Genomic DNA, 22,073 nt, shown 5'->3' with positions numbered 1-22,073 from the left:
AGCAGCAGGCAGCCCGGCAAATAGAAATTGTGGTTGGCGGCCGGTTCCGCCCCAGGACACACTACGCTCTGTGTGGTGGCACCGGCCGCCCCACCCTGGTTACGGCCCTGATAGTTATAATCAAATAATAACAATAAAAAAATACAGCGCCCTTCCACATCCCTGCCTTAAAGTGCAATCTTAATTTAAAAGAGGAAATCCCCATTTCAATGAGTAATATTGTAACTAGTATTGTTGGTGCCAGAATGGGGGAGATGGAGCACTTTTAATGCTCTTTATTTTTCTGGCTTTTGAAGATATTGTGTAGTGTAGGGGAGGGGGCAGGCTTAATGCTGTCATTGAGCCTCAGCACCTACCAACTCCCAGCGACATCAACTACTAAGGGGAGACTTATTAGTCAAGTGCCCCCCCCTCCTATTTTAACCCCTGCAGTTCTTTGGATGTCTTGTCATTAGCAGTGAAGGAGTTAATATTGCTAAGGCATGATACGTTCTTTACTAGTGATATACCTTGTCAATATTGTGTAAACTGGGTTAGTGTCGACATTAGAGATAATGGTATAACAGGACATCCTACAATATTTATGTTTATAATTAGTATGCAAATTATTACTGCAGTTTTCAAGTATAATAATTTAGTGTTTTAAAAAAATAATAATAATTTGATAACTGTAATAATTTATCTCTCTACTCAGTCCATCATATAGTTCTCTTGGAAATGTTCCTGGTACAGATATTTACAGAGATACCAAGAAATACAAAAATGTATGTATGAAATTCATTACTGTCTTTGATTTGTGTTAACTCTAGCTTTTAAGAGCAAGTTATTTTAAAGCCCTTATTCTCCTTGAAAAACTAAATAAACTGTAATGTATTATTACACCACCTGTCGTTTAGCTATAGCTATTTAGTATGCTAAATTAATATTTATGAGAATACAGCTATGTGTATATTCAGAACTTTTAAAGTAGTTGTTTTGGGGGGGGAATGAATAGGTTGCACATTTTCTATGAGTTTAAATTCGCAAGAATTTGCTGCGAGATTCCATTGACTTTCCGCTTAAAGTCACCAGATACAATAACAGGTAATTTTGAGGCATAGCATGAAAATCTACAGTGAGTTTTCAGTGATTTGTGGCAGCTAAGAAAAGCTAAGCTCACCAGAAACTTGCCGAATATAAAATATTGATGAGACATAATTATGTAATGATAAGTAATGTCATGCTGAAAAATAAAAACATTTAAAATTATGCGGAGAATAATAATTTTATGTTAATTGGGACCAAAATTAATTAATTAATGCTAGAAGCACCAATTATCTTACAAACTTGTGGCACTACAAGTGCCAACATGGCTGTACCTCTATCATTAATTATGGACTCAATGTACATTAAAATTGTTTGTCTTCATAACAAATTAATTACATAATTATGGCCCATCAAGATATTTATTATTTTTGGGCCCCTTAATAGTAGTGGCAAAGTAATACATATGTTAATGTGGCCCTTTGTTATGTTGCGCCTGCAATTTTATTCTGCAAGTATTTCTGGTGAATTTTTGATGAGTTAACAAGTCGCAGGCCATTACATAGCATCTGACAACTTGTATTTTTGACAAAAAAAAATCAGGATGGTGACTTGTAGCCAATGCAGATACCAATAGAATATATATAGGGTGCTGTAGTTTTAAATAAGTTTCAAGGTAGAATCCAAGTGCAGCTCTCCATAAAGGGTGGCTAACCCCTGTTAAATTTGTAAATACCTTTTAATATATTCCTTCCTATAAACCTCTAAGATTCACCTGCCTAGAACCTCTAAGACAAAACCCTGCCTAAAAACCTCTAAGACAACGCTAATTGCGTACGCAGTATGACCGCAAATAAAGACAGGAGTGGAATCTTGTGGTTCCAACGCACAAGTATTATTCAGGTAAAAGTACAGTCAGTTACACGCAATCTATACATACATAATTTAGGCGTAAAAGGAAATAATACAGACCAAGTACGGTTATACATACGCTGCGCCTCTGGATCCAGAGATAGACTTCTCACTAGATATCCTCAGCTCACCCAAAATTCAGCATGAACTGCCAAACCAGTGTTTGGACACATTTATTTATTCCCCCCCAGACTTAAACAGGACAAAGGGGAAACTTCCTGCTGATCTCATTGGTTCCCAGAGGAGGAGCATATGTAACGACACATTTAACAGGTTGTTTCAAATAGACTTTTCCTGCCTCTAACAGCCGGGGTCTTTCTGGTAACGCCTCCTGTAACATTCCATCAACTAAAACATTTTGTTGCTTATAAGTTCTGCGATCCATAACTTGAGTTTGCATGATGCAATCTCTCCACCGATAACACCGGGATTCTGTAAAAAGCGTAGGCATCAGAACGAGATCAAACATACCTTGCTTATCATATATAATACCTTAGATATCAAAAACCTCTATTTCTTAGCATTTAAACTAACTTAACCAACTTGAATCATACATTTTGATGCTTATGGAACCTTATGTGCGAATATGTAGTGTGTGGGTATTCGGGGTTTGATATAAGGACGCTAGTTATTAATGGGTGAGATTTAAGTGCATAATCTCTCATACACGAAGTGAACCTCCAGCAGTGTGGATGGCTGAGGGTTGTAATTCGACATGCCCTCTGTCAGCAGGCCCCCACCTGCTGTGTTCAAAGGAAAACAAAACCTCTTTTGTTCTCACAGACACTTGTGTGAAGTGCAAATGTATTATCACCTCAAACTATGGGATTAGGAGACATCTTGTCTAGTATTCAGGCAAATCCAATTGTGTAGATATTATATTACAATTGCCACAACTATACTTTATCTGCATCCCGGGATTCCCAATTTGTATGTAAAAATACCCATTGTCTCTCCTTATCTACTTAGAAAGCTGGTTTTTCCCGTTGCCCTTGGTGTTAACAAAAACATTGCCATCTGTTCTTAGTTAATGGGTTATAACTTGAATTAATGCTGACCACACAAAATGGTGTCTTGTGATCTCATTTCCAAAATGGCGTCGCTGCGATTAAATTTTAAACTGAACTTGTCTCACTCAATTATTCAGCTTTGACACCCCTAAATCAGGAAAACTAAAATGCAACAAAAGGGAGTGCAATAGGATTCAAAACTGTTTAATATATCATATTAATAAGTTCAGGATAAATCACATTTAAATTGAGTCACAATAACTCAGCAGAATCACATCTATACAGTTACACTAAATAAATGTCTAAAAGATACAAAATAAGTACAAGTGTCAACAGATGTCAAATTGTTACAAATACCCAGTGATCTCATATGATTCCGTAGAATTCTAAAAGTTCCTTCATAAATGAAGAAAATTGTCTTCTTTCATAAAAATCAGAAAAAAGGAAAAAGGCTCAAAAAATAAAAATAAAATAAAAAATGTAATCCAAATGTTGGTGATGTTCTTAAATGTTGCCAATGCAGAATGATTCTGGCAGTGATTCTTGCAGATCTCTAAGGACTTTGGCTGTAGTCTCATTCTTTTACATACTGCAACTTGAAACCTACCGGAAAATCGCCAGTTTTTTTAAATCAAAGTTTTAAAAAATCGAAGGCTACTAGATTCCGCCCCTTTGTGTCCTCTTGCTAAAAGTTTTTATAATGAACACACATGAATAATGTGATGGTACCAGATGGTAAAAAGATGTCCAACAAATGTCTTTATTGCACAGGTAGATGAACCTGAGGGAATTAAAATTATCCGTTTCTCCAGTGCAATTTTCTATGGAAATGTTGACAGTCTGAGAGATGGAATTAAATCAGTTGTGAGTACAACTCCTTTTAAATATCATAAATGTTTGCAACTAACACATTACAAAACTAAGTAAATTAAGGTAACTTCTATTAATATTTTTCCCAGGTAGGGTTCGATGCTGTCAGAGTATTTAACAAGAGAACAAAAGCTCAGCGAAAGATAAACAAACTTCGCAAGAAAAAGCAATTTACAAATGAGGTGTGTTATATGCCAAATTTGAATCAAAATATTCTGTATAGTTGATGAATAATGTTTTGAATATGTAACAGGAAACCAGCTGCAGATGTGTATTTTGTTTTAGAAAGGGATAAGAAAAGGCTCATTTACTGAAGAAGATGAAGATTCAGAGTCAGATGAGAATCAGGATGGAGCAGAACTGAAAGCGATCAGAGCAAATGATATGAAGATGGAAGCGAAGTGGAATGTAGGGCTCACTGCCAGTGTCTCGGTACCAGTGGTTACTATCCACAGCATTATTTTTGATTTTGGACAAGTAACCTTCCTTGATGTGGTAGCTGTGGACTTCTTAAAAAGGGTACGTGAGTCTATATAGATAAATCCTATGAATTTATCACACATTTCCTAAATTGTACAATATAATAAGAGATAGTGCAGTGGTTTATACTGGTTTCTGATATGCTGGTGTTAAATCAATCTGTACATTATATCTCATGCAGAGTCATCTGGTAACTAAACTATAGCTAGATCAGTGAGTCCCTTGCCTAACGCATAAAGGATTGATGAAGTAGCAAGCAGGCACACCCACAGTGCATATGCTGTTTTATGATGTAATGTGCCCATTTTTGTGCGAATGCTCCTCCTTTTATCTGCAGCAGATAGAGCTGCTTTTCAAAGAGGCAGCTCCAGTGGATGTGAAAAAGTCTTTTGATGGGGGATACTGTAGTCTTGGTGCGGAGCTACTTTTTTTTGCAAATTACTGGGTTTTTTTATTTATTTTTTATGGGTGCTCAGGAATAACTGGTAATCAGAAGTCTGCTCTTTTGAATTGGACAGCTTTTATATTATACCATTATATGCACACTGATACACATGTATCATTGCCTCACGCTCACAAGGCTAAAATGAACAATATTTTAGAAGAAAATTCCGAAAGTTTATTTTTATGAAGTGGTGACCCTAAAGTGCCAGCATGCAGGGCCTTTAGCATTTTTACTCTTTCCTCCATGCACATTTCCAAGAGAAGAAGGTATTGTATAGACCAGTAGGACAGCTGCGACCACTAGGCGAACCTTGGCAGTTGTCTATGGTAAAAAAGTTGAGAAGGTGTCTGAAACACTGAATGAATAACCTAATGTCACTATTCAGTGTTTATATTTTGCCAGTGGTGCTCCCATACTGAGCACTGGCTGCTGACATGGAGGAGTCGCAGCTTCTTAACTGTAAAGCTGCTGGCTGATGTTCCATCATAACAGGGCCAGATGGAGCTAAACATTTAGGCCTCCACATAAAAGTAAGCCCATCTTCCTAGCATATTACGTTTCACATACTGAGTTACTTACTGCCTGTCTACAGTACTGTGACTTCCAACATCACACTACTCTGACCTGTAGGAAGGCAGAGCCTAAGGGGTAAATTTACTAAGATGGGAGTTCTATTTAAGAAGTGATGTTGCCCATAGCAACCAATCAGATTCTACTTCTCATTGATCTAGCACCTTCTAAAAGATAATACCTGGAATCTGATTGGTTGCTATGGGCAACATCACTTCTTAATAGAACTCCCATCTTAGTAAATTTACCCCTAAGAGTATATAGATGTACTGTGGGATATCTATATTGCTATTTATTATGGGGTTGGGAGGAAATATTAGTTACATTTGTTATGTGTTTACTATATACAGTTTAAAATCAGTGTTATATGTTGCATTTACTTATTTCATCTATTGAAATTTATCTTTTTAAGTTAATTTGTACTTTAACATTAGGTTATTTAACTATTAATATAGCCCCTTGTTATACAACTTGGTTTTGTTTTCTAATTACCAATGCCTTATAAGTACTGCTTTTACTTTATGTAGATAGTTAAAGAATTCCAAAGAGTTGATGTGGATGTCTACATCGCAGGATGTGATGGTAAGTTATTTCCTGTGGGGGTCAAAAATGTATCCACGGCAGAACTGAAATATATTGAAAAATATTATCCTTGTCATATATACCAGAACCTGTTCCTCTGACTGGTTTATTCATCGTTATCCCTTAGGGCCTGATTCAGAGCCGAATGCTATTTGCGCTCGCTTGTTCAGAAAAAGGGGCCGGCTATTTAAATTGAGCGCTCCCTTTTGCGGTCTGTTGACGCCTCTATGTCTGAGCGAGCGAACGAAACATGCGCTCGCTATTTTGTAAAGACGGCCCCTGGCCGCTCGCATCCTACGTCATCTCCGCTATTTATTTGATTAATCGAGTACATCGAAAGGCGTCTGAACTGCTCGCAGTGCTTGTGGTAGGATTTTCCTACCGCAATCATGCGAACAGTTCAGGCTAAGAAACAACCAAGTGACGTGGTCGATGACGCTGCTTTGTTAATTATGCACACCCTTAAAACGCCCGTTTTGACCGTTTGGCACGCCTGCATTCGGATCTCCACTCCCCGTTTTCAAGCACCTTCCCCTGTTACCACCCACAAATGCCTCATCCTGTCACTCAATTTAGCAGACACTCGCTATTTTGCGAGCGCTCGATTTCCGACCACACTGACTGGTTGGCGCATGCGCATTACGACCCATACGCATGCGCAGATGTGCGAACATCGCTCGGAGTGAACGAGCGGCCGCTTACGAGCGGCTCTGAATCAGGCCCTTAATTTCTACAAAAGTTAGTGAAACTTTACATTTTCACCTTCTTTTGTAGAAATGTATCGGGGCCATTCGTTATAAAGTTAATACAGGAGATATCACGGATATCTCCTGCTTCAGTCCTGATCTGTCCCGGTGTCAAGCTCCAAAAATACTAAAGCCATCAAGCTCCAAAAATACGTTTTCCGAACATGCGCGAACCCTCAGTACAGAAGCTGATGTTGAATTGCCCTGGTGTTTTAGTGTCCACTGGTGTTACTCGCAGCGAGTTGGATACTAAATTTGCACTGTTGAATGGCAGTGCTTACTTAATAGAGCCCAAAGTCTCAGTCTATTGTTTTCATTCCACTTTAGAAAATTTTCCATTTTATACTTACATTTTAGTATTATCAGGTATACAAATAACTAACTTTGGCCCTCATTCAGAGCCGCTCGTTAGCGGCAGTACGCTCGTTCCGAGCGATGTTTGCACATCTGCGCATGCGTACGCTTTTTAGTACGCATGCGCGAACCAGTCAGTGCGGCCGAAAATCGTTTGTTCGCTATATAGCGAGTGCCTGCTACTTTGAGTGACAGAATGAGGCGTATGTGGGTGGTAACAGGGGAAGGTGCTTGAAAATGGGGAGTGGAGATCCGAACGCAGGCGTGCTTAAAGGTCAAAGCGGGCGTTTTATGGGTGTGTATATTTAAAACAGCAGCGTCATTGACCACGTCACTGGGTTATTTTATAGCCAGAACTGCACGCAAATTTGTGGTAGCAAACACCAACCACAAGAATAGCGAGCAGTTCATACGCTGGTCGATGTACTCGATTAATCTAATAAATAGCGGACATGACGTAGGATGCGTGCGGCCAGGGGGCGTTTTTAACAAATAAACGAGCGTATGTTTTGCTCGTTCGTTCAGACTTAGAGGTGTGAACAGACTGCAATGTGCGTACGGATCATTTGAATAGCCACCCCTTGTTTTTAAACGAACGACCGCAAATAGCGTACGGCTCTGAATGAGGGCCTTTATGTCTATTTAACATACTGTATATTAGAGAACATGGTAGATGAAAGAAGATATTATCAGGAAAGACATCAGGGGGTATATTTACTGTACAAAGCGGTGGTCTTATGTTTCAGCATAGGAGCTGCCGTGCTTTGACCAATCTGAGCAGCCCCATTCATTCCCGTGAGAGTGTCTGCAAGTGACCTCTCATTCGTGTTGGGTGAGAAGTTGCAGAGTTCTTTAGTTTTGCCAAGTACCTTGGGATGCCTACATGAACTAAAGGGAACCTATGGCATAAAGAATTTTGTAAGTGATAATTGTGTTTAAATTTAGTGTGTGGGTCCTGTACTATAGATGTGAGTAGGCCTCGTCTGCTAGGGCATACTGGCATTTGTGGGTCTTCAAGTGCCAGCATGCCCCTGGCAGCCCTAAAAATTGTTTTACAATTAATTTTGTTGTGTGGGCCTGACTTCTCATGGAAATCAGCTGCCCTGTATGTGGATTACCCCACCTTGCTTCCACCAGCCCTGGTGCCAGCTGCCCTGGGGCTGGTGGAAGCATGGTGGGGGAACCCACATACTGCCATCTCCCCTCTATGGATCCACCTGCTCTGGCTGGTTCAGCATAGTACTAGTTAGTGATACAAATCTTTGTCCCCCTGATTGTTTCACTAGCAGTATAGGCTTATGGGATAGGTCCTCTTCTGTCCATGTACTGTAGGCATCCCAAGGCACTTGACAAAACAAAAACATGCTGAATCTTTTCCCTAGGGTAGTCTGACTTGAGTGACATCACGCACTCTCATAGGAATCTATTGAGCCGCACTGATTGGTCAAAGAAAAAGGCAGGAGCCAAAGATTCTTTTTTAACTAGTTATTTTTAAAAAAAATACCTTCTAAAACTTACATAATCTATATGGACTTAGTGAATGCAACACATAAAAATAATAACAAATAAAACTAAAGGCAACAACATATTATTCAATTGACAAACATATGAACATAACAGAGAAAGGAAAAAAAATCTAGTAACAAATATTTAATACTAATTATGTATATTATGTTGATTACTGTGCAATGCTGAGACTTTTGAAATGATACATAACATGTTTCTGGGTGCTGAACTTTTAGAAATGTGTTATTTGTCATCATTTCTAAAGTTTAAGACCAAAGAGCATTATCTCAAAATCTGATGTAAACCTGACTCAATTAATGAAGAGAATTCCAAGCAAATAAAGATGTCAGTCTAACCCTATTCTTCCAGCAGATAGAAATGCAGATACCAGATGCCCAGAACTGCCATAGTTTGGGAAGTACAACTCTCCATCAATGCTGTTTTATTAATTTAATTAAATTAAGGTTTGAAAGCAGACATAATGAGCAGACTGTTGTTTGCAGCTGAGCTATAATGATGCTAGTTGTTGATAACTGATCAATTTGGTCGCTTTGTGTTTTCGCACATCTCCAGTCTTTTATACCTACTGTAGGATATAAGCCATTGCTGGGGCTGGCATTTGACTTCCCCAGTTCTACTAGTAGTGAGGGAAGGGGGGGAGGAGAGGATTGATTGGCAGTTTATTGCCTGGATTTCACCATTTATGAATGACTGAGTGATGTCAGTCATCACAGCATATGACAGCATCATTTCTTTAGCACTCTAGTGAAAACAGTGAAATAATTGCCATATTTCAGGTGCCCTGTAATATTATTTGAATTCTATATAACATGTTGCAGATACAATTTTTGGACAATTGGAAAAATGTGAATTATTTCATGAAGCTATCAAACCAGACATTTGTTTCCTGACAATCCATGATGCTGTGCTACATATAGAGAAGCAGAGGCCACGCTGCAGTAACCTTGGTCTAATGGACGTGGTAAGCAGGCATAGCCATTCAGACACTAGTATTTCTCTGTTTAGTACAGGTTGCTACTTGCTATGGGTTTAGTGGCAATTTGGGCAATGTTAGAAAATACATAATCCTAATGTCAGATGCTGTTCCATAGCTGGGGCACCCCATCCCTCCCCTCTTACTGCATAGTGTTAGGAGTACCATTAAGCAGAGGAGGAGTGGTGAGCAGTGAGCATGCTGCACAGTGCACACCACATGAGAACTGTGTGACTGTCTCAGCTGGCCTGGGTTCAGGACTGGCAGCAGAAAGTGAAGCCATTTAGACCTGATTGCTATGAAATACGATTTCTTGAATAGATTGAGTGATGGTGAGAATAAAAAAAAAGTATAGTGACGGTTATTTCAATGTAGTAGGCGCCAAGAGTCGGCTAACTGCAAGCTGTAAAAAGTGCCCCTTATCTAATAATAATTTGCCAGGGCCAAGTTAGAGATGTCAAGAAATGTGCTTATTTGCACCCCTAGAACTCTCATGGGGTAAATTTACTAAAGTGAGATTTTTTAGAAGTGGAGTTGTTACCCATAGCAACCAATCAGATTCTACTTAACATTTAACTAGCACCTTCTAGAAGATAATAGCTAGAATCTGCTTGGTTTCTATGGGCAACATGCCCACTTGTGAAAACTCTCACTTTAGTAAATTTACCCCTTACACCTCTTTAAACTCGGCCAATGTAAAAGAGTCTGAGAACATGCAAACTCGCATGATCAAGTGAAAAAATGTGCAACCTCCAGGTGGCGCTATATTCTCACACAAAAATAAAGGAAAAAGAACATATTACTTCTCTCGCAGAGTAGGTTTCAAGTGGAATTTTCAACATGTAAGTAAAAGAACGCACAATATAGCGTAATACTGTCATCAATTAAAACAGATTTATTTCATTTAGGCGTACAATTGGACAACATATAAAAACATATGTATGTCTGCAGACATCACTTCACTATATACTGTGTTCGATCATGATGAAGGTATAAAAGTGACAAAATGGCATCTGCAACAAACAGACATATACAAACAATGAATCTCTTTTATTGAAGAAGGCATGAAATTTGTTTTAAATCATAATAAGAAAATTTCAATGGAGAATATTATGTACAGCGGGTCGGTACGGCCATGGGCACCAAGTTTGCCCCCAGTTATGCCAACCTCTTCTTGGCAAAATGGGAGGAGGATAACGTTTGGAGCAGCGTCCGCTGGGGGTCGAGCTTGGTGCAATGGTATAGGTATATAGATGATTTACTTTTCTTTTGGCAAGGTTCCTTGGAAGATCTGAACAAATTTTGTGCTGATCTCAACTCCAATCAGTTAAATCTGAAGTTCACGTTCCAAGTTGATAAGAATACCTGCAATTTTCTGGACTTAAATCTGTATATAGAAAATAACCTTCACACAAAGTGCTATAAAAAAACCGATGGATACGAATAGCTTCATCAACAGAGATAGTGAACATCTTGAAAGGTGGCTTGATGGAGTCCCGAAAAGCCAATTTATCTGAGTAAAAAGAAATTGCAGTTACCCAGTGGTTTGTAAGGAACAAATGGACATAATGGAAAATAATTTCTTAGCACGAGGATATGAGAAGAATCAAATCAACCAAACCAAAGAGGAAGTCCAGAGAATGGAGAGAAACCAACTTTTAAAGCCCAAAGAATCTAAAGATTCAAGAAAGGGAGTGAATGGTCTTTTATTACTAAATATGGGAGCCATTTTAAAGAGGTGGAACAAGTTTTTAAACGACATTGGCATGTTTTAAAGAAGGACCCTGTTTTAAAAAGTGTTCTCCCAGAGAAGCCTTCTTTTATTTACCATAGGGCAGACAATATAAAGAGGAAACTTGTACGTAGTGCTTTAGACTTTGAAACCAACAATCCTATATGCACAAAAGGTTTCCACCGCTGTGGTTCATAAAACATGTGTATTAATGTTCCCAAATCTTGTTCCAAAGTCACACAGTTTTCAAGGGGAGGTAAATATTTTACACTATCTGATTTTATCACCTGCCACACCACCAATGTGATTTACCTTATTGAATGCTCGTGGACTTTATTACATTGGATGTACGTCCAGGCATTGAAAACATGGATGAATGAGCATCTAAGGAATATAAGAAAGGGGATGGAGACCCATTCCCTATCAGAACATTTAAAAAAACTACATAATTGTTCTCCTAGAAGTATCACAAATTTTATGGGGATACAACATGTGAAATCCACTTGGAAAGATAAGGATGTAGAGACCAAACTGGCATAATCCGATATGAAATGGATCTACAATCTCGAACCCTGATACCTGAAGGGTTAAACAAGGACTTTGAACTTAAATGGTTAATTTGACATATCCCCCCCTTTTTTATACATCCTTTTTATACATCCTTTTATACATGCCTTACATATATATATTTTTATCTTTTGTGTAGATGTTTTTAGATACCTGCTTGTCACTTTTATACTGTATGTCTTTAAGAATATATGTCTTTTAAATAACATGCCTTTCTAAGATACATGCCTTTCTCATATTTTTCTATGCCTTTCACATATTTTACATATTTATATATAATTCTAGCTATGTTATATAACCGGAAGTGGCGGGCCGCAAAACTTCCAGTCGCGTCAGCTTCCGGTCGGGGTATACAGGATTCATTTCCTGTCCTAGGGTATTTAAGCCCACATTGTCTGATAGTCTGCATCCTTCTGACGAAGAGCATACTAGCTCGAAACTCGTAAAGGACTGCAGGACTGTCGTTACCATCGTGAGGGGCCAGTGGACCTGTTGACCAGAAACTTTTTGCTTGTGAGACAACATATTGGTATTATCCAGATTGCCAGCGGTGCACATACAACACCCACAAACTTCTTGATTTCTGGTATGCAAGCCTATGGTGACCCCACATTTTCGGCTTTATGTAACTTTGTGCTATTTATGTTTTTACATGTTGGCCAATTGTAGGCCTAAATGAAACAAATCTGTTTTAATTGTTTATATTGTGCGTTCTTTTACTTACATGTTGAAAACTCCACTTGAAACCTACTCTGCGAGAGAAGTAATTTGTTCTTTTTCCTTTATTTTTGTGTGAGAATATAGCGCCACCTGGAGGTTGCACATATTTTTTCACTTGATCACCTAATACAGGGGTTAAAGGTACCCACGTGCTCTCCACCTAGGGCTGCTTTATCTTTTTGCGCTAAGGGAGTAGTATTGTTATTTCTTAACGCAAACTCACATGTTTATAGACTCAAAAAACTCTCACGATTGAAACTCTCATCCAGATGTTTTCCCATTTTGAAACCAAATCGATTAATGTAATAGTGTGAGCGTTTACTGCTAAACTCTCACATTTTCTAAACTCTCATCCTATTACATTTGGTTCATGGCACAAGATTCCTGGCATGACGGAGCTGCTCCAAGAGGTGCATCTTTTTCACATCGTAGATGCAGCAAAACACCACTCAAAGAGTACTAGAGACGCTGGGCTGCGACTTTAACCATGCAAGAATTAGTTTTAGACTCGTACAAAGTCGCAGATGAAGCCAGGCATGAGAAAAAGCTGCGCCCGCTGCATCGTAGCACTTCGTATACGGATTCAGATTTAGGGCCTGATTCACTATGGTTCGCAATTCTGCTTATACGCACGCACCGAAGTTGCTAATATCAGTGGAGCTATTTAAATGTTTGCATTCACATTGCGAACGTAGCCTGACATAATGATGCCCACTTCCCCTTACTCACATCCATATACTACAGCAACACAGTGAAACAATCGGTAACATCGAGTAGCATCGGACCCATAAGCACACTTGCATAAGCCCTGACCTTACTCAGAAATTGCTAACAGCCACGCACGCTATCAGTGCTATGGCTGCTTATGGCCACACAGTGGATCATTTATGCACGCCCCTGCAATGGCATTGCAATGCACTGGCACACCTCCGTTTGCCCGACCACCCCCCCTTCACCACCCACAAATGGCACTTCCTGTCAATCACTCTGCTCTGGGTCTGCGTAGCCTCTGCAATTGCAATTCGCGACCGATTGTGTGCGTCTTTGCAACTGCGATCCAACATGGATCAGGCCTTCAGTCACACACAGATGTACAAATGTTGCACATCAAAGTGATAAGTGTATTCTAGCAAAGTAATTTTGTCGCTTCCGGTTATTTTAATATGTGCGAATAAGACGCACATTTTGAGTGAAAAAGACGCTTACGTGGCTGAGTCGCCCGGGATCTGGCCCCGAGAGGGACTGAAGTCACAGTGTAGGAGGACACATCTGTAGCTGTGTTTTTACCTTTACATGTTGTGCATCTATACGTTGTACATCGATAAACAGAATGACACCAAGGGGTATATTTACTAGAGTGCTGGTTTTTAGAAGTGGAGATGTTGCCCATAGCAACCAATCAGATTCTACTTAACATTTATCTAGCACCTTCTAGAAGATAATATCTAGAATCTGATTGGTTGCTATGGGCACATCTCCACTTTTAAAATCCTGCACTTTAGTAAATATACCCCTAAGAATAAATTATTGAGAAATCATTGTGTGCTTTATATACTGTCATCACAAGCTATCATGGTATATTTAGAGCTGTGGTTTTCAACTACAACACTAACACTGAACCGGTCCAGTTTTCAGGATTTCTGTCTGTGGAAACAGATGGGTTGATTAATGACCCAGAAAATTAGATTAAGTTACCAGTGTATGATTAAAGAAATCCAGAAAACATGACCAGTCGGGTTGTACTTAAGGTTTGTAGCTGTAAAACACTGATTTTGAGCAATCCAAGAAATTACTGTTTTCTTTAATGTATATTGTATTTTTTTTAACTAGATGTTCATTATTTTTAGTTCTATTAGATACAAAGCAAACTGGATGTAATAGTAACTACATTTTGCAGTTACCTAATCCATGTCAGCATGGATCTATTAGTAATACTTTATATTGGAAAGCTGATTAAGCTATCCCGTGCAGGGTCCAATCAGGAGAAACTCACTGATGATGTCACTGGCACTTCTGCATTGTACAAATAAAGTTGATATGTGATGCTGTCTGTCAATAACTTGGGCCCGGGAAACATACAAAGCATTGCTTGACAATATCACTGGACGCTTTGACCGTCATTGTCAACCAGGAGCTGGGGATAGGTAGTTGTCTAGTAGTGTGTTCCATCAATAACTATAATGATGCTTATTCTGATTCATCAACATATTGCAGAATTTGTTACAGACTGTCTATCCCTCAGAGAACACAATGCACCATGAACATGTACATCTTGTGCATCAAAACACAGTGCTCTTGTGGCGATATTCACAATATCTGTACAATCTTAGGGTGGTATTCAATTGTTTTCGCGGTCCGGATCTCCTGTATAAAGTGACAGGAGATCGCGGGCCGCTAGTCAATTGTTCCTGCTTTTCACGCTGATCGCGCCCAAAGTGGTGGGGTTTAGCCGTGTAAATCGGCTACCAACAACCAAAGTGCTAAGCGCGATCCGGAAAAGTGCTGTTTGGGCACCCAAACAGGTAACTTTTCGCCCATTTCAGTTCATACCCCCCTGGGGCTGTGAGCTGAAATGGAGCGCTGGCAGCTGATCGCGCTCGACAGGAGCAACAATTCAATAGCTCCGTCAGGCGCGAAGGGGGCTGGAAACAACTGAATGCCGCCCTTAGGACAGTCACAGAGGACTTTATTTGTAACATTTGTAATGCATTTAATCTTGTTGTACCTCTAAAACAGTGCTTCTCAAATTCGGTCCTCAGGACCCCACACAGGTCACGTTTTCCAGGTCACCCAGCAGGTGCACAGGTGTTCTCATTACTCACTGATACATTTTAAAAGTTACACAGATGGAGTTAATTAGTTTACTTGTAATTCTGTGTAAAGACCTGGAAAACATGAACTGTTCGGGGTCCTGAGGACCGATTTTGAGAACCTGTGCTCTAAAACTTATACTGTCAGATCTGTAAGCTTGAGATGTAATAATGGTGTTAAAAGAATACTACCTCTTTATCTATATGGACACTGACCTGTAGTGATGACCAGACCTAAGTTTATTGACTTTTACACCTACTGTAAATTATTAATCCTCGTAGTTTTTTCACCAATGTGATGGACGATCATGAGAAAATATCTGACATTGTTCTTCTTTTAAAACAGAAACATGATGACTCCAATGGATGCAACCTGCCCAATATATACTCTGACACCAGGAGCTAACTGAGGAATTCACAATCTGCCAAAGGACCAATATGAACTGATTAGTCCTATAGTAATGCAAGTCCACAGTTAGGAAATCTGTTGCAATGTACTTCATGGACCAGTGCAGTAACTGGAACAACAGACATTTGCAAGCTGCAAATTGTTTTTCAACATTGTTACAATGAAATCATGTGTAAAAAGAAAATCAAACAGTCCATCATCTGTATTTGTTTTGAATCAAAGATCAACTACAGATGTGTCCACATACATCTATCCTCCATGCGCTACACGTCATGTTACACATAACGCGTGAGCGCCAGGACACTTGCTGTGACACGGTGACGTAGCAGTTTGCATGCAGATACAGCCACAGTCGCACACAGAATATAAGCATGCTGCAGAAGCTGCTTGTGTGACCTATTTGCATCGCTTAGTGAATAAGACGTATTTTAAGGGGAAAGAAGCACGAAAACATGCTCAGCGCTGCCGAGTTACCATTTCACAGGATTCAGAATTTGGACAGATATTAACAAAAACAGCAGACAGAGGGCACAATGTTTTTCTCTGTACTTGTGTAACCAGGGGCGCCGAGAGGGGGGGGGGAGCGGGTACAGATTACCGGGGCCCGGGCTTCCTGAGGGGCCCGCGTCCGGCGCCACCCCCCCCTCCCTCACAACAGCCCAGCACACAGCGTGTGCTGAGCTGCAGTGGAGACTGCTCGTGGCTGCTGAGCAGCAGCCACAGCAGTCTCCTATGCCTGTGGGGGGGGGAGCGATCACACTGATCGCGCCCCCCCCTGGCTTTGAGCAGGGCTGGGCGGGCTAAGAGCTCCCCCCCCCCCCCCTTCACGACGCTGCTAAAAAAAAAAAAACATTTCAGGAAGGGGGCGTGACCACGCCTCCCAGGATTAGGCCACGCCCCCTATTACCCGGGCACGCCGCAGCTCTCAGCGGGCCTGTGTGTAGCCCCCCATTCACCTCTCTAGGGACACTGGGTTACTAACTCCTACGATCTCAAATGTCGTCTAGAGCACAGGTTCTCAAACTCGGTCCTCGGGACGCCACACGTTGCATGTTTTGCAGGTCTCACAGAATTACAGGTGAAATAATTAGCTACATCTGTGGATCTTTTACAATGTGTCAGTGAGTAATAATTACACCCGTGCACCTTCCAGGAGACCTGCAAAACATGACCTGTGTGGGGTCCTGAGGACCGAGTTTGAGAACCACTGGTCTAGAGTGTACCCACCCTTAACCTCCCTGTATACAGTGCCTCCACCCATGTATTAATATGGGCCTACTTGGGAAAACCCAGTTAAGTGACATGGAACAGTAAGATATTAATTCAAAATATTGTCTTCTTGCATTGTCTTCATATGAATTAACACTACCAGGTTATGAATTTTTAAACCATATTTATATGACGTGTCAATTGATGTTGTTTGAATAAATAGAAATTGGAGAGAGTGTATTCTCTATCAGGTTAAAATGACGAAAACATACATTTCCTTTAGTTAAATACTTAGGTTTACCTAATGTAGTCATAGTATACTATGGGCTAATAAAGTTAGATAAAAGAGGGAAGTTCATGGTTACTTGGTAATTAATAGATATTTAAAATATATCTCAATGTAAGGAGTATGGACCTCAATCAGAGGCGGTCGCTCGGGAGCAATCGGTCGCACCCAAAGTGACCGAGAATATGCAAAACGAGCGCTCAGTCGCAAAGCACATCATAAGCGCGGAAACACCCACAACAATGAAAGCACACCTCCTATCTCTACGGCCTAATTCAGAGTCGGTCACAGGCGGCAACCTATGTCAGCACGATTAACACCTGTTACATTGTTAATTGCCTACAAACATCGGTTGAGGCAGTAACCATCGCCAGCACTCGCAATGCTTAAGGTAGACCCTGGGCTACCCTTAGCTCTGCGACCAGTAGCGTCGTTATTGCAACGAGATGACGTGTGTGATGACTCGCTCAGTAATATATGCACGCCCTTAAAACGCCCTTTTTAAGGTCAACCACGCCTGTGTGCGCACCACCACACCCCCGTTCGCAAGCACCTTCCCCTGTAACCACCCACAAACGGCACGAAATGTCAATCACAGCTATGACCTTGTAGTGACTAGCGAGCAAGAGGATTGTGGTCGGGAAGACAGGCTTGTGCACGCGCACTGTCAGGTACACGCATGCGCAGTTGAAAAAAACATCGCTCGCTACGTCCAATCGATCCGTGCGATCGCCTCTGAATTAGGTCCTATATGAGGTAACATATACAGTCAGGTGCAGAAATATTGGGAACCCATCAGATAGATTGCAAAAACATAGGTGTGGCCAAATCAACTGTTTGGAACATTCTTAAAAAGAAATAACGCATCGGAGAGCTCAGCAACACCAAAAGACCCGGAAGACCACGGAAAACAACTGTAGTGGATGACAGAAGAATTATTTCCCTGGTGAAGAAAAACCCCTTCACAACAGTTGGCCAAATCAAGAACACTCTCCAGGAGGTAGGTGTATATGTGTCAAGTCAACAATCAAGAGAAGACTTCACAAGAGTGAATATAGAGGGTTCACCACAAGATGTAAACCATTGGTGAGCCTCAAAAACAGGAAGACCAGATTAGAGTTTGCCAAACAACATCTATAAAAGCCATTACAGTTCTGGAACAACATCCTATGGACAGATGAGACAAAGATCAACTTGTACCAGAGTGATGGGAAGAGAAGAGTATGGAGAAGGAAAGGAACTGCTCATGATCCAAAACATACCACCTCATCAGTGAAGCATGGTGGTGGTAGTGTCATGGCGTGGGCATGTATGGCTGCCAATGGAACTGGTTCCCTTGTATTTATTGATGATGTGACTGCTGACAAAAGCAGCAGAATACATTCTGAAGTGTTTCGGCCAATATTATATGCTCATATTCAGTCAAATGCTTCAGAACTCATTGGACGGCGCTTCACAGTGCAGATGAACAATGACCCAAAGCATACTGCAAAAGCAACCAAAGAGTTTTTTAAGGCTAAAAAGTGGAATGTTATGCAATGGCCAAGTCAATCCCCTGACCTGAATCCTATTGAGCATGCATTTCACTTGATGAAGACAAAATTGAAGGGAAAATGCCCCAAGAACAAGCAGGAACTGAAGACATTTGCAGTAGAGGCCTGGCAGAGCATCACCAGGGATGAAACCCAGCGTCTGGTGATGTCTATGCATTCCAGACTTCAGACTGTAATTGCCTGCAAAGGATTTGCAACAAAGTATTGAAAAGTAAAAGTTAGATTTCGGATTGTTTCGTTTGTCCCATTACTTTTGGCCCCTTAAAAAGTGGGATGCACATATAGAAACCGTTGTAATTCCTACACCTTTCACCTGATTTGGATGTAATTACCCTCAAACTAAATCTGAAAGTCTGCAGTTAAAGCACATCTTGTTTATTTCATTTCAAAGCCATTGTGGTGGTGAATAGAGGCCAAAATATGAAAATTCTGTCAATGTCCCAATATTTATGCACCTGACTGTATGTGTTAAAAATGTGCTAATATAGGAATTGCTAATGTAGGTAACTACTATGTATGTAATTGAAATTAAGTATTGTAATGGCTGGACAGATATTAATGTAGGGGTTAAAATGTAGGAGGGAAGCATGCAGCAATCAAGGGTTATATAAGCCAGGGTTGTCAGTTGAGCAGCCAGTAAGTGGTTCCTTCCTTCAGAGCACACCACATTGGCTTTCAGGTGCTGCTTAGGTAGAGGTGTAATCAGCAGCATCAGGGAGCCAGGCAGCGTGAGGCCAGCAAGGAGTATGTAGCGGTGCCAGGGTGCTCAATCAGCACTTAGGCAGTGCTGATCGGGAGGTGCTGACGAATCAGAAAAAGTGGTTCCAGCTAGTGGTGCCTATTCTAGGGTGTCAAGTAGGAGTCTGATTATATAACCGCCAGAATCCCGACACTGAAAGCCCGGCATGGGACTAAAGATAGGCGTCTAAATACCGATGCCTATCATTCGCCCCACAATGAAATCCTGACGCCCGGCATACCGAACGTAGGTTAGCCGGGCATCGTGATGTGTTAGCAGTGGGGGGGGGGTTAGGTCTGGCGCTCCTGGGGGGACTTAGGGCCAGGCACCCCCTCCCGGGAGGGTTAGGGTTAGGCTAGGGGAAGGAGGGGTTAGGGGTAGGCAACATCGGGGAGGAGGTTAAGGTTAGGCATGCCTCTGGGAGGGTTAGGTTTAGGGTGTGGGGATGAGGGGTTAGGGTTAGGCACCATGGACGGGGGACTTAGGGTTAGGCACCACCTCCCGAGTCTTCGGGTTAGACAACCCCAAGGGAGGGTTAGGGAGGGATGGGAGAGTTAAAGATACTTACGAGCCGGCGTCGGGATTTTCATCTGTCGGGCTTCTCTCGTCGGGGTATCAAATGGTGGCTTGTAAGCCATTGGTATTTCATACCCAACCCCTTTTATTTAGTTACATAGTTTAAACTCTGAAGTAATAGAACAGACTCCTATATTTAGTTATCTCGTAAATACAAAGGGTCCAGTGTCACCTAACCTGGTAATAAGGGAAAGTAGATATTACTTGAGGAACATTTCCCCCCTGCATTGAACTCTGCTTAGTTAACATTTCAGTGGACTGTATATATATATTTTATCTTATGGAGACAGTTTTAAGCTGTCAGGACTGTAAACCGGATTCAAAACCAAAGGCAGCTAATTACTTACTGCGTCCCAGGAATCCATTGTTATATACTCAGGATTTGTAAAGAAACTAAGGCTCTAGTGCACGTGGAGTGTAATTTACACATCGACTAAACCCTCTACTTCAGCATCAATGTGTCGTAGGAAGTGAAGGTAGGATTTGGACATTACACTCTCACTTGTATTTGAAATATGTGCTACTGTGTAATGTACTCAGGAGAGATAGCGGCATATTCAATTTGGAGCGATAAAGTCAGTTGCCGGACTTTTCGCCGTCATTGTTGTTTTAGGGTTGAAAAAGTATTGTTCTCATCCCCGCGTATCCCCGTATTAATTTCCAAATCGGCGAAAACGGGACCCGGTGAAAACAAAATCAGCGAAAGGCCCAATCATTTTTGGGGAAATCAGCCTGACACCCCGTTAAAGATGCTCTGACGTGGAGGTTCACTATGGGTACCCCCAAATAGCCCTGCTAAAGGTATGTGGGGTCTTTAAATGGTCTCAATAGCTGCTGTTTAGCGTTTTCAAGAAAGTGGTTAAGAATAGCAATTAGCAATTTTCCATCAAATTTGGGTACATGAAAATGGGTGCAAGCATATTTTAAAGTGGCTAATGTGAAGTTTTAAAAATCGTGAAAAATCCACCTGCCGCAACCACCTGCAATAAAAAACAAAAAAACAAAACCTGTGGCATACTTGGGGACCCCCCTGAGTCTATTTCGCTAGTTTAGAAATTTGTCCCCCAACTTTGATTTTTTTTCACCCGTAAAAACGAAAGTACTTTTTTGGGGTGTCCTAAGGTACGTTTTAAAAATTGATTGATACAGAATACCTTTGGGGGCCTATCCAAGGGATGCAGGGTGGTTTTTGGAAATCTGCATCCCAAAACCCCAATTCTTAACTTTTTCTTGCCACCTATTTATAGGTGATACCTTTTCGCTGGTCCCAATGCATTGACTTTTCGCTCCGGCGAAGAGCCAGAAAAACTGAATATGGGGATAACTCAAATCGGCGAAAATTACGTCATCGGCGAAAATTTTTCACAGAGAACGGCTTTTCGCTGCCTAATTGAATACGGCCCTAAAAATTAAAAGGTCAAATTATTTATATTACTAGATAACTACATAGTGTAATAATTCAGATAATAAATGCTGATTTTGTAAAATATAATTTACCTTGTAAAGTTACATGTATTCCATATTCATAAAATATATGAGAAAGTTAAATTGTGAAAAACGTTACTTACCTGCGGAGAATCCCGTTATCCCGTTCATTCCAGACCTAGGGTGAAAGTAGAAATGTATTGTTAGAAAATACCTTATATGTGATGCAAATTAATATATGAAAGTGACACCAATACTATTGTCATAGTTAATACATTCTTATACATATAAATCTATAGGCTTTCCTACGCTAGCCTATTAACCATATTGCTATTACATTAAGCTTGGGTGGAGGCACAATGTCACGACCAGGGTTTCTCGGCATGGTGGTCACCGGGTATTACCTGTGAGGTCATTGTGGCAAGGGGTCTCTGGCAGCGGTGCTGGTGTTTGGCGAGGGGCATTGGCTGCACGTGGTTCTGTGCGGGCGCATTGTCACTGAGGCCTGGTGAGGCCTGGTGTTGTTTCCATTCCGTTTGGCATGGGTGCTGCCAT

General features: G+C 40.9%; 2 protein-coding genes across 4 annotated transcripts in view; one reads left to right on the top strand and one right to left on the bottom strand.

The window, feature by feature from the left end:
* LOC148515269 (pendrin-like) overlaps positions 1-16,184 on the top strand; it is a 95,232-nt gene extending 79,048 nt beyond the window's left edge. The window contains exons 14-20 of the mRNA XM_088480260.1: positions 695-768; positions 3,721-3,809; positions 3,905-3,997; positions 4,101-4,334; positions 5,838-5,892; positions 9,338-9,480; positions 15,668-16,184. Coding sequence (XP_088336386.1) covers positions 695-768; positions 3,721-3,809; positions 3,905-3,997; positions 4,101-4,334; positions 5,838-5,892; positions 9,338-9,480; positions 15,668-15,727 — 748 coding nt within the window. The 3' untranslated portion in view covers positions 15,728-16,184. The remainder of the gene's footprint in view (positions 1-694; positions 769-3,720; positions 3,810-3,904; positions 3,998-4,100; positions 4,335-5,837; positions 5,893-9,337; positions 9,481-15,667) is intronic.
* Positions 2,000-22,073, bottom strand: part of LOC148515268 (uncharacterized) — a 46,772-nt gene continuing 26,698 nt past the window's right edge. For 2 of the 3 annotated variants that reach the window (XR_015879421.1, XR_015879422.1), the window contains exons 2-3: positions 21,662-21,696; positions 10,952-11,005 (exon numbers count right to left, since the gene is read on the bottom strand). Coding sequence is in view for 1 of the 3 variants with exons in the window: in XM_088480261.1 (XP_088336387.1) it covers positions 2,129-2,367; positions 21,662-21,696 (274 nt within the window). In the remaining 2 variants the exon portion in view is untranslated. Of the gene's footprint in view, positions 2,368-10,951; positions 11,006-21,661; positions 21,697-22,073 lie in introns of those variants that run through there. The other variant, XM_088480261.1, reaches the window with a different exon arrangement.

This window comes from Taudactylus pleione, unplaced genomic scaffold, assembly GCF_031769625.1.
Source record: "Taudactylus pleione unplaced genomic scaffold, aTauple2 ptg000251l, whole genome shotgun sequence".
Lineage (NCBI taxonomy): Eukaryota > Metazoa > Chordata > Amphibia > Anura > Myobatrachidae > Taudactylus > Taudactylus pleione.
Note: the sequence above shows the minus strand (reverse complement) of the source record. Positions and strands in the feature narration are given on the sequence as shown.